General features: G+C 41.7%; 1 protein-coding gene across 2 annotated transcripts in view; it reads left to right on the top strand.

Annotated features, from left to right (window-relative positions):
• The window catches only part of LOC111851629 (phosphofurin acidic cluster sorting protein 1), a 52083-nt gene extending 39523 nt beyond the window's left edge, over positions 1-12560 (top strand). The window contains exons 10-24 of one of the 2 annotated variants that reach the window (XM_023826700.2): positions 1271-1364; positions 1476-1556; positions 1658-1773; positions 2602-2731; positions 3449-3553; positions 5056-5162; positions 5267-5421; positions 5550-5660; positions 5753-5855; positions 5976-6018; positions 6171-6213; positions 7810-7951; positions 8057-8295; positions 8575-8694; positions 9574-12560. In XM_023826700.2, coding sequence (XP_023682468.2) covers positions 1271-1364; positions 1476-1556; positions 1658-1773; positions 2602-2731; positions 3449-3553; positions 5056-5162; positions 5267-5421; positions 5550-5660; positions 5753-5855; positions 5976-6018; positions 6171-6213; positions 7810-7951; positions 8057-8295; positions 8575-8694; positions 9574-9692 — 1708 coding nt within the window. In that variant the 3' untranslated portion in view covers positions 9693-12560. Of the gene's footprint in view, positions 1-1270; positions 1365-1472; positions 1557-1657; positions 1774-2601; positions 2732-3448; positions 3554-5055; positions 5163-5266; positions 5422-5549; positions 5661-5752; positions 5856-5975; positions 6019-6170; positions 6214-7809; positions 7952-8056; positions 8296-8574; positions 8695-9573 lie in introns of both variants that reach the window. The other variant, XM_023826699.2, reaches the window with a different exon arrangement.
• Positions 12561-12702: the final 142 nt, after the last annotated feature.

Genomic DNA, 12702 nt, shown 5'->3' with positions numbered 1-12702 from the left:
GTGTAAGATGAGTCATTCTTTTAATAGTACATGAAAAATGTTGGAAAAATACCCAATTACAATTTTTACCTCTACATAGTAAGGTTGTAAATTGTGATAATAATAATAATAAGATATAGCTACTAATTATAAATTAGACTCTTCCTGTTTATTAATGTATTACTTTGGATGAAGTGCTCTTGTGACTCTTTTTTAATACTGTTCTGATACTGTAGGTCAGCATTTCTGAAATGATCATTGTGTTTGCGATGTTAGATACAGCACATGGGAAGTGAAATGCTCCAGGTTCTGTTTGATCAGCTTTTTTGGCTCATCGCTCGATTAGTACAGTGATGAAAATCCATTCATTTTAACCGAACAACAGTTATCCAGTTGACAGAATTTAATTATTGAAAAGCCCTGATATAAAAAGAAACACTGACTGTATGAAGTTCCCCTTGAGGCAGTAAGTGTGAGTAAGTGTCTGAATACTCAAGGAGAGACTCTCGGAGCTTCTTGTCTGGTTTCCGGATCATGCAGTCATAATCCGGTTTCAGTAAGAGGCCTCAATGCTCTTGTGCAATTCTCTCACCGCTCAGCCATGTTGTCCTGGTTTTTTTGGGTCTCTGTGCATTTGCCTGTTTTATTCATTCACTGTTCACACCTCGATCTATCCTATTCTGGAAATGGTAGCACTGTAATGTGACAGCTTGCTGTGAAAATGACACAGAGTCCAGGTGTGAAGGATGGGACATGAAATCAGGATTGGAGAGCAGGAATGATGGGGGGGGGGGGGGGGGAGATATGTCAAGAGCAGCTGAGCATGAAATGGAAACGTCATTTGTTAATAAATGGGGAGAGTGGACAATAGCATAGCCAGTTTGTGGAGAGAAATGGGAGCCACCCAGAAAAAGGCCTTGGAAGGGGATCAATGTATTCTTGCATGAAGAGTATGCCCTCTGCTGGTGAGAGTGCCATAGAGCAAGGCCTGCAGCTGACATAAGAGAAGGCTTCAGAGAGGGTAGCTTTCTAGCCGTCTGGTGCATTGGAGCAGTTCAGGTTGTGACGCATGTCCATGCTATGCTGTGTTTATGCTGGGAGCGCAGCCAGCTGTGTAAGTCACATTGCATAGTACTGAATGCAGATGCCACCCCACACACAAAGGAGGCAGGGATGTAAAAATGTAATTAGAAACTGTAAATGAGGAAATGGTTCAAAGAGACAGGTAAACTCTGTGTAAGGATACTATCATATTTTAAACATTGTACGCTGTTTCTGTGTGCTCTCTCAGGCCATTTTTTGAGGGCATGTCCCAGTCAAGCTCACAAACGGAGTTCGGCAGCGTGAACAGCAGAGGCAGCCTGGGCAGGGATGTCTTCAGTCCTGTGAGTGAGAGCCAAGCATGGGCCTGCGAATCACACAAGCTTACTGAAGTTTTGAATGTTATGACGTGAAATGGCGACATCCATGACGATCAAAGTCTGTTTATCCAGCAGGGGGAACAGCTGCCCTTTGACAAGATGAAGCATTCCAGAAGCCGCAATCTGGATGACGCTCCGTCCGAGACGGACATTCTGGTAAGATGCCCTGGCAGACCCAGATTGGTACTGTATGATAATCTAATGACAAGACTAGCTCATTTTCTTGGGTCACATTTTGTCTATTTTTGGCTATAAAGGAGCCAAACGACCAGGAGCTGGTAGATGTGTCTGGGATAACTGTCTCAGTACCAGAGAAGCCAAGGACCCCCCTGAAGAGCAACAGAAGTGAGGTCCAGACTGTCCCCTCCCCAAGGTCAGTGTGTACACTCAAACTCACTGAAGAGCAACCGGAGTGAGGTCCAGACTGTCCCCTCCCCAAGGTCAGCATGTACACTCACACTCACTGAAGAGCAACAGGAGCGAGGTCCAGACTGCTCCCTCCCCAAGGTCAGCATGTACACTCACACTCACTGAAGAGCAACAGGAGCGAGGTCCAGACAGCCCCCTCCCTAAGATCAGCATGTACACTCACATTCACTCAGTACATTTACATGCACAGCTAATTTAATCGGACTACTGTCCTTGTCCCAGTATTCATGCATGGGCGGGGAATCGATTTATTGACTGAAGTATGTCCGACTTCTCTAAAATAGAAACTTTCTGCTTCTTAGTATTGGGTTATTTCCGGTTAACCTATAACGTCAAGGACATAAAAATGAATAAAATTGATAGCAATGGATGCGTGGACAACAAGATCAAAATAACATAACGAGAAATAAAGTATTTTATATAATTTATAAGGTCAGCTTGTACACTCACATTCACTAAAGTGCAACAGGAGTAAGGTTCAGACTGTCCCCTCTTTAAGGTCATTGTGTACACTCACACTCATTGAAGACCAACAGGAGTGAAGTCCAGACTGTCCCCTCTCCAATGTCAATGTGTTCACTCAAACAGACTGAAAAGCAGCAGGAGGGAGGTCCACTCCAAGGTCAGCATGTACAATCACACTCACTAAAGAGTAACAGGAGTGAGGTTCAGACTGCCCCTTTCCCATGGTCAGCAAGTACACTCAAACTCGTGGTTTCACACTCATACACTCTGCATGTATGTGACTCCGAGTGTATCTGTGTTGTATCAGGTTGGAAGGTGGGCACACTCCCAGGCAGAAGCGCAACACCCCCCCAAAGGAGCGGCAGCTGTGTAAGCTAAACGAGCGGGCTAACAGCTCCGACAGCGAGCGCTCACCTGAGTTGGGGCACAGCACGCAGGTACTGTCACCTGTCACTCCAGCTGTCCTCCACTATTGCCTCCTTTAGAGTGAGCGTTTATCTGGAATCATTTTCTACTGTCTTATTTTCTCTGCATTTGAATTTGTTTTTAAACCAAGAGGTTTTCGAGCTGAACCACAAGAAGTGAGATGATCTGGATCTATCAGGATTAAGACTGATCAGAATCTTCTGTGATGTCAAGTGATGGAATAAATTCAGAGAGAAACTGCTTTACTATAGAATTTTACGGAGCCCCTTAGGTGTCTTGGTAGAAGAAAAAATGATCTTGTAGTAATTTGTGCACTTGAGTTACTAATCTGTGTACTCAAGTTCGTAATTTGTGCTCTCAAGTTAGTAATTCTTTCGCTGATATTAATCACCAATCAGAGAGCATGATTTAATAACTCAAGAATTACTAACGTGAGAGCACAGACTAGTAACTCGAGAGCACGAATTACTACGACATGATATTTTTCTCTTCTCCGTAGAGGTTACCTAACCCCAATCCTAACCATAATCTGTCACCACAAACTGAAACATTGATGGCTGCTTTTAACATTTCAAGGGCCAAGTTGTTCATTTAGTGAAGCACTGAGCTTTCAGCATTTTGTTCACTGCATGGACTTGGATATACTAGATCAGGTGAAATGTTGGCCCAGTGACTCCACACATATGGTTTTGACTGTGCTGACACTGCATTGTGCCTGTGTGCCGCAGATCCTGAGGAAGGCTGTTTATGACCAGCTGAACCAGATTCTCCTATCAGATGCTGCCCTTCCTGAGAGTCTGATCCTAGTCAATGGCAGCGAGTGGCAGGGCCAGGTAAGAGTGGATTTGAGATGGAGGTAGAGCCGAATCTGAACACAGTATTCGGGAAGCAAAAATAGTGGGCTTTTACAAATATTTAGTTTGTACGAATATTTAAAGAATTATTTGTTTTTGAGAAGAAAAGCTGGTGTTCCTCATAACTCGGACGGTGGGTATTTGTGCTCCGCCTGCTTCTGCTGATATGACAGGAAGACAATAGGAGAGTGGAGGGGAGAGACTGAATGTATGCAAAGCTTAGTACATTGCTACATAAAGGGAAAAAAATAAAAACTTACCATGTTTCCCCGAAAATAAGACAGGGTCTTATATTCATTTTTGCTCCAAAAGACGCATTAGTGCTTATTTTCCCATGTACATCAAACTACAGCACATACAACACATGTATTCAAATATTAAATAAATTAATATTATTTCCTGTTTACGTATAATCACATCTCATTCTAGTTACTGTACAATCCATGGGATAGTAACTAGGGCTTATTTTTGGAGTAGGGCTTATATTACGAACATCCTGAAAAATCATGCTAGGGCTTATTTTTGAGGAAACATGGTAATATTTGTTTAGGTTATATTTTTGCAGTTTATAAATCACATAATATAACAAGACTGTATCTTTCAATTCATAATGATATTGATGAATATATATACATTTATGCATCACTTAACGTCTTTCCGTACAGCAGCAAATGGTTCATGAAGCGTTGTTTTGGGCATCACTGCTTTTTAGGGAGTACACTGGTCACAACCAAAATGATACTTCATGAACCCTTTGCCGTATTTTTTGAGCCCACTACATGGCACTCTTGCTTTATTTTTGTGCATTCTTTGAGCCCTTTTTAGAACTGAGAGCACCATCTAGTGGAGTTAGAAAATAAAGCAAATGGTTCATGAAGTGTTGTTTTGGGCCATTACTAGAGTACAGTTACAGTATAAATTAAGTATACCGCACGGGTATGTACATAGTGTGTATGATGTTCACATAGCATCCAGTTGCCTAACGTCCTATTGGACAGAACGTAAAAATTGTCTTCCACCAGATCTCCCAGTCAGTGGTAAAATAAGATTTAGTTGTTTCTTTTGGTATTTGAGAGGGAGAACAATTTTTATTTATAATGTTTTTGTTTGTTTGTTAATATTATGTCTGTTCAGAAGAATAAAATTAGTGTAATAACAACAAAAGCTGGATTTTAAGCCTATTTTAAATTTTATTTAAATACAAATACAAATAACGTTGCTACCTCAATAAATACAGATAGAATTACAAATACTGGGCTCACAGCACATCCCAGCTTTCAGAGGAGTTCAACACCAACCACTGTCCAGAGCTCAGCTGTGAACTTTAAAAACCTGCGTGTGTATGTCTTCACAGCTCAGTGAATATCTGGGATTGCACAGTGAATGTGATTACTATAGTTCTGATGTGTGCGAGAGCGTGTGGATTAGTGTTGGGATATACCTGATGGGTCGGAGCTGATTCGCTTGATGTGTGGCTGCAGTACGTGGCAGAGCTGCTGCAGGCCCAGAAGCAGCCGACGGTGTGCACCTGCTCAGCTGCCGAGATCCAGGCTGTCCTCTCTGCTGTCCTGACACGCATTCAGAAGTTGTGAGTGTTTGCTGACGGTTTCTTCACACCATGAGCTTGGCGCTCTGTTTCGGTGTCACAGATGGGTCGGGCCTCACCTCCTCTCTCCACTGCCCCCCCTGTAGCTGTAACTGCAACTCGTCGGTGCCGAGACCAGTGAAGATCGCCGCTGTGGGGGGGCAGAGCTACCTGGGGGCCATTTTGTGCTTCTTCGTCACGCAGTTGGCCAACAAGACATCTGACTGGCTGAACCATATGCGATTCCTTGTGGTGCCCTTGGGTGAGCAGGAGGGGTGGGCAGTCGACTGACAGGGGGGTAGAAGGGTGGATCGATAAAGTATCAGTTCTTGGATTCCAGTGCTGCCTGTGAGACAGACCTGCAGCTGATGTCCCTGTAATTCCTCACAGGATCGCACCCTGTAGCCAAGCACCTGGGGGCGCTAGACAGTCGTTACAGCTCCGCCTTCCTTGACAGCAGCTGGAGAGATGTCTTCAGCCGTTCAGAGCCCCCACAGACAGGTAGCCTTTCACTGGAAACATTCCGTAGCCCCTCCGCAGTGTGTTCACACACATAACCGCCCTGACTGCCTCTCGCCTCCCGTGTCCTGCAGAGCTGCTGGATGTGGTGGGCCGGATTACCCAGTACATCAGTGGAGCTGCAATCACGCACCAGCTTCCTATCGCAGAGGCCATGCTAACCTGCAAGCACAGGACGTGAGTGTTTGTGTGTCTGTGAGCTGGAGTAGTGATGGAGAGATTGGGCTGTGAGTGTCTGTGCTGGTAAAGTAAACTCAAGCTCTTGGCTTACCTACACTGAGCTGCTTCTGTTCTCAGGCATGATGAAGACTCTTATCAGAAGTTCATCCCCTTCATCGGGGTAAGTGCCGTCTTTGAAAAAGAAAAACGTGATATAAAAAATCAGTTAAAAGATGTTGGTGGTGCTCAGACTGAATTATCTGGAGATGGTGGATCAGCACACAGCTGTCGGAAATGTGCATTTTGAGTGACTGGCTTTTGCATGATACACAGGTTGTGAAAGTGGGTCTGATTGAACCTGGACCGTCAATGGCAGGTAAGGAGTTTTTGGATAATATGATATTACGGTCATATTAAAATAAATGTATTCTGTATGTTCAACATCTTACAAAGGCTTGTATCTCAGCTGTATAGGGCGTTTTATATAATTCATATCGACGTACCTTGAGGTCACTTAAATTCTGTGCTAAATGTAAACATGGCCTTATATAAAGATTGCTTATGGATGTTTTGTTTTCTTATCGTTGGATCATGTAGCTTTTTCACCAATAGCTGAGCATAACTATCACCTAGATTATCGTTTTACCTTCCTTTTTAATAAAAATACCGCTGTAAAAAGTACTCTTTCAAAATAAACCATCCTCAATAACCATTCTTTTCCACAGACTTAAAATACAAATCTGAAATATTTACTGATGACATCCAAGTAGTTCTGGAGAACAAAATCCAAGTTCTCTCTACATGGTTCCTCTAATATGGTTCCCTGTAGCTGCACAAAATAATTGTTTTAGTTTGTGATGGGAAATATGACAATAATTTGCAATAAGTTGCAATTATATCCATAATAAGTTTTCGGAGTTATTGTGAGAATTCAGCGATACAGCACTACTTTATTTTGACTTTGATTTCTCAGATTTTGACCAGCCTATGTGTGGTTGAGGAGTCGGCATAAGTGCTGCTAGGCTGAGCTTCCAGCGAATGCCCAGTCACAAGTGCTCTGCTTAACATTATTACATTAATGATAGAACAAAGCAGCACGCGCCTATCACACAATACCTGCGTGTTCAGAGGCAGTAACAGTACTACAGTAAAAAGAGACCGATGTGAAACAAAGCATTTTCATCCTGCATAACATCTCATATTTCTTTGTCAGTTATAAATCTCAGTGGATCCCAGCTTAGTGACTGGATCTTCAAATTGTAATTGATCATTTCTAACCAGTTTAACATTTATATAACATCGGACTGCTAAAAATATTGCACTCGTGTCATGCAGTAAACAACATATAGATGGATCAGCTACACTATTCAATAATGAGAGTGTGCAGCATGGCTGATGAGGAAGAATGGATTCCAAAAAAGGTTCTATTTGTATGGAAATGGTTTGGATTTGTGGAACAATTAACTCTAATTTGCAAAGTTTGCGAAGATATTTTTCATACAAGTGCCAACACAGCCAAATTTATTTATCTGTTATTTGTTTGCATTTGTTGTAAATTTCAGTTTAGAAGTTTAGAATTGTACAATTATTAACTAAAGTAATAAATGTTCATTTGTACTTAGAACTTCAGTACTAGAAAATACTTTTGCTATGAGTCAGTTTCTTTTTATTATTTGATAACAATTATTATTATTATTATTATTATTTATTATTGTGCTACGAGCAGAGTTTCTTGTGAGGATAGAAATACTGGTTAATTGGTTAAATGGTTAATTAACATTTCTGCGTACATTGCAGTTTGATTGGTTTGTAAACAAACAAAAACAAATGTGATCTATATTATGGATCATGATTCTAACCCAAACTATCATGATGTGACATTTTGGCTGTTTCAACCACCCATAATTTTGGTGTAATTCCACTTTAAATGGTTTAGCTCCATTCTTCTTCACCCACCTGTTCTTGTTTGCAGATACAGATGAGGGCTTGTCTGTCAGCTTGGCCGTCCCCTCTACCTCCCCTCCCTCTCATGCCCCCACTGTTGGCCTGATGAAGGATGTGACAGCCACCCCACCCTCCTCACCGTCCATGAGTGCCGGTCTGTCTGTGCAGGGGTAGGCAGACTGCTGCTGATTGTGCTGTTACATCTGTAGTCAAGTGCCTTGTCATTGGCTGCCTTTGTTCATGTGTGATGTCACCTCTACTCCCTCACTTCCCAGGAGCCCCAGCATGTCCCCTGGAGTGGACGCCATAGGACTGCAGGTGGATTATTGGCTGGCCTCGTTAGCAGACAAACGGCGAGAGGGAGAGCGACGAGACGCGGGTTGCAAGAACACCCTGAAGAGCGCCTTCCGATCACTGCAAGTCACCAGACTGCCAGGAGGGTGCGCCATCGATCTCCAAGCCCAAGTCAACACCATGTCCATGACTGTTGTGACCAAAGAGAAGAACAAGAAGGGTGAGTATGAACAATATCTACAGATGGGCTGGTACAGTGTCAGTATCAGCAATGAAGTCCACTCATATTATCCGCCGTTTATCGATATATGTAAAATTTATCTTTATCCGTAATAACAGATACCTTCCGTCAATCAGCCATTCATTAGTCATTACTACATTCTTTTATGAATAGTATAGCAAGCCTGCTGTATTACCCTAGATTGATTCACCAAACCTTTACATTGGTTCTTTTAATGTGTGCATCAGTGTGTGTGTGCAAATGCTCATATCTTCATAGTTCCCACCTTATTCCTGGGGAAGAAGCCAAAGGAGAAGGAAATGGAGTCTAAGAGTCAGGTTATCGAAGGCATCAGCAGACTCATATGTTCTGCCAAGCAGCAGCAGACCATGCTGAAAGGTATAGTTTCCTGGAGAATTATGGTCACATGGGCATATCATATGACAGGATGGAGTGACAGTGATAGGTTAACAGAAAAAGACAGAGCAATTGTTCCTGAATTAAATATATACATTGATGAGCCAAAATATTATGACTACCCCATTGTTAAGTGATTATTGTTGAATATCTAGTAAAAATGGTATGTGTCAAGGTCTGGATTACAGTCTATTATACATTCTATACTTGTAGTCTGCTTATAGTCGAATGCATAAGAATTGTGTAGCGATCTGAGTGACTTTGACAAAAGTCAAATCTTTATGGTCAGACTGGGTCGGGAGGGGGGGGGGTTATCCTCTTGGTATATTCTGCCTCTGACCAGGGGAGCCCCCTTGGCATATTTTGCCTGTCATGATCAACTGGTTGGCCACCTTAGGTTAGGCATACTTTAGAGGCCAGAATCGTGGAAACACCTAGCATTTTTGGCATTACTTTTCAAAAAATACTATGCAGATACTTTCTGTAATGTTTATAAACAATCAAAGAATGTTTAGAAATATCATACATTGGACAATTAAATAAATAACTGGAGTAACAGGAATAAAGTTCTGCAATCTCTAAAAACTGGAAGTGTTTCCACAATTTTGGCCACTAGTGTAGATGCTACAGAAGGGCCTGGTTATCTTTATCGGGTGTTAAATTAGGGCTGCATTTAAGCTCTGGCAGGTGGTAGATCTCCAGGAGCAGTACTGGGCAGCCCTGACTTAGATCATGTTTCTTGCCAATTCTTATTCTTAGTTTAAAAATAAATTAATCTGTTGATCTAGTCTACCTGCTTTTATGCTGAAGCAAAAGGGCATTAATCTAAAACTGTCTGGCCTTTCTTCTTCTCTGTTCCAGTGTCCGTCGATGGGGTAGAGTGGAACGATGTCAAATTCTTTCAGCTCGCTGCTCAATGGCCAACACATGTCAAATATCTCCCCGTGGGACTGTTTGGTTACAGCAAACCTCCTCCTTAAGGTCCGCCTCCCAAAGTGTGTGTCATTGTCCCACGCCCCACTCTCTCTGAGAGCTCTGTAGCCCACACTAGCCAATCAGAATCGACCCTGGAGGGCAGGCCTCTCCTTTATTGCTTTGTTGGCGGGTATTTTGTTTTTGTGCTCTATATGAGACTGGAGAACAGAAGTGTGGCATTTGTAAATGATGCAAGCTGGAGTGACTGTTTCACTGGTAATGTGGTGTGTCTGAAGCACAAATTGTAATAATGGTGTTTTTCCAGTATTATAGGGAGAAAGAACCTCCTGGATTTAGTATTTTGCCATTTTTTAATTCTTGAGTTACTGGATTTCCCTGAATTACTGAGCAGTTAATTCTTTGGATGGCATAGATGTAATAGGAGAAATAATCAGCGGCGAAAAAGAGCATTGCATGGAAGACTGCACAAGCGTCAAAGTTAAACTCCAGGATTCAAGATGCTGTCTGCTGATTGGCAGATTAGCAATAGCACTAAAACTCCTTGGAGTGAGAGAAAAAAAAAGGTTACCCCCAGCCAGACACCAACCATTAACACCAGTCAGTGCTGGAAAACAAAGGTGCTTACCAACTAAAAGCTGAATGTTTCTGAGGATGACGGCCATTTTTGAAAGATGGTGCAACTTTGTATAAAAGGGTTTGTGAAACAGTGTTTCTTGGGTGGTGTGTGGGTGTATGTGTATGTGTTTTGGTTATTTCTGGTGAAGGTGTTAGTGGAGTACCACTTGTATGGCAGTGATGGAGAGATAAACAGAGTTTTAAAATCTAAATATATATTCCCATTGTAATAAACAGTTTAGCGAAGACCACTGTGATGTGTAAAGTCTCACAGCATGCATACAGTTTCACCCATTTACCATTTATAAACAAATTAGACATTGAGTTTAGTATTATTACTATAATTATAACACAGCAATCAGTATGGGTTCCAGCAAGCACCAGTTTATTTCGTGTAGCTGAGTTAAGTATTAAGATTTTATACAGGTCTGCAAATAGTTTCCAAGAAATTTTTAATTCCTGTCTTTGAGTCAGTGGGGATCACACTTAGGTCACTTAGAACCAGGAGCAGCAGACAGCGCAGTTCTTAATGAATCAGGTCAAACATGGAGTAGATAAAGAATCTTTATGAGCAAAGAGGGAAAATATGAGATCTTAGTGGAACATAAACAGCATTGAGTGAAATGATGATGATGATGATGAAGACAAAAACATCTAAGATGACAGTAATTCAGCTTAAGTAAGTCACTCTGGCCTTATGTGAAATAGATCCTGTCAAATCCTAAAAAGAAAATGTGTTGAATGACTGGAGTGATGGTCGCTTCTCATCACCCCATGTTCTCATCTGTTCATTACCTGAACGGAACACATCCTTGAGAACTTCAGATGTACATTTCACTATATTTTTGCTTCAGTTGAAGACTCTAGCTGTTGAGTTCTGGGGATAGGAGTAGGACAGTTTTTTTTTTAACCTCTGCATCATGACATCATGTTCCATGCAAAGCAAAAAAAAAAAATTAACTAACAATCCTTTGTGAGATGAGGTGGAACAAAACACTTTTAAATAGTAGCATTTCCATGTGTTTGTGCTATAATGAGAGGTTATATTGAATGACTTAGGATCAGTATTCTTCTGTAACTGCAGAAAGACACCAAATGAGTTTCAACCATGTGTGTGTCTGTGATGTGTGATGTGCGTGTTTTGCCTGTGCCAAATAAGAGGAAGTACATCAATGCTGTGGGCTTGGCCATAGCCTTGTCCACCACGGTCCAAGGAAGGTGCATGATAAAAAATGGTCACCAAAAGCAGCTGGTGCAGAGTTTGATGCAGCTGTGTGCAGTGGAGCAGACTCTAACATAGTGGGATGCTTGGGTAGGATTACATTTTGATAATGCAACCTTTCAGTGACATCAAGCTGTACTCCTCTCCTGAGCTAGGGAGGGTTGGTTGTCTTGGTTAAGCAGGCATACCCATACTCTCTGAATGAAACACTCTGCCTGAGGCCTTATACTCACAGTAAGCCCCCCCCCCCCAAAAAAAAAAACCCATAACACAGTGGAATTATGGATAATGGAATGACAGCAATGAACATGCTATAATAATGAAAAGATAATTTTCTGTTTTTGAAAAGTTGATGTCATCACATGGTGGCCTATTCTCTGTGGTGGTTAAATCCAGCTATTATCCACCTTTAAGACAATAAATACAACACTGCGATAAACTTCACCCCCCAACCCCCAGCGACCCTGACCAGGATAAGCAGCTGGAATTAGGATAAAAGTTTATTTGCTCATCTTAGAGCTTCATGGTAATTTGGGGTAATTTGTTTTGTAATAAATACAAGCCTTAATATGTAAGTGGCTTCAGGTAGAGATGTGAAATAAATTTAAATTTAGTAAAAGCTTACATTTTAAATTTAATACTTGCTGCTCAGCAAGGTGCCTGGAGTTAGGGTCAATGATAAACCATATGACTGCCTGAGTATTTGGTTAGTGAGTTGTCCTGCCCATACTCCAAACCACAGGTCTCATTTACTTGGACCTAACAGACGATTACTGAACCTTTGAATGTTGTCTTGGGTCCCACTTCAGTTTAAATATTCTGGAAAACTAAATTTGCGAAGAGGATACATTTACATTTGTAGATGTGCGGCAAATGTATTCCTCACATTCTGTTGTTTCTCTCGCATCATTCAGCCGGGATGCCTTTTCCCTTTAAATAATGCTTGTCATGAGTTACATTTTTTACTTTGTGTTTTTTGTAGCTCTGTCTTACTTGCGTATAGTTGCCAATCGCTGTTTAGGGTGGAAAGTGGAAATCTGTTGTCTTTATTTTAATAAACAATCTTTATTTGTAAGTGTCCTTTGTCCTTATTTAAAGAGTACTTTTATGGATGTAAGAGTAATTTAATGGGATGACCGAAACAAATCGCACACGTGTTATTGCCGCACTTCAGGCTCCGTGTCACGGGTCACTGGAGCGCAGTGTTGCCAGGACCA

Source organism: Paramormyrops kingsleyae, chromosome 10, assembly GCF_048594095.1.
Source record: "Paramormyrops kingsleyae isolate MSU_618 chromosome 10, PKINGS_0.4, whole genome shotgun sequence".
Classification (NCBI taxonomy): domain Eukaryota; kingdom Metazoa; phylum Chordata; class Actinopteri; order Osteoglossiformes; family Mormyridae; genus Paramormyrops; species Paramormyrops kingsleyae.
The sequence above is the reverse complement of the archived record's forward strand: the minus strand, read 5'-3'. Positions and strand labels throughout refer to the sequence as shown.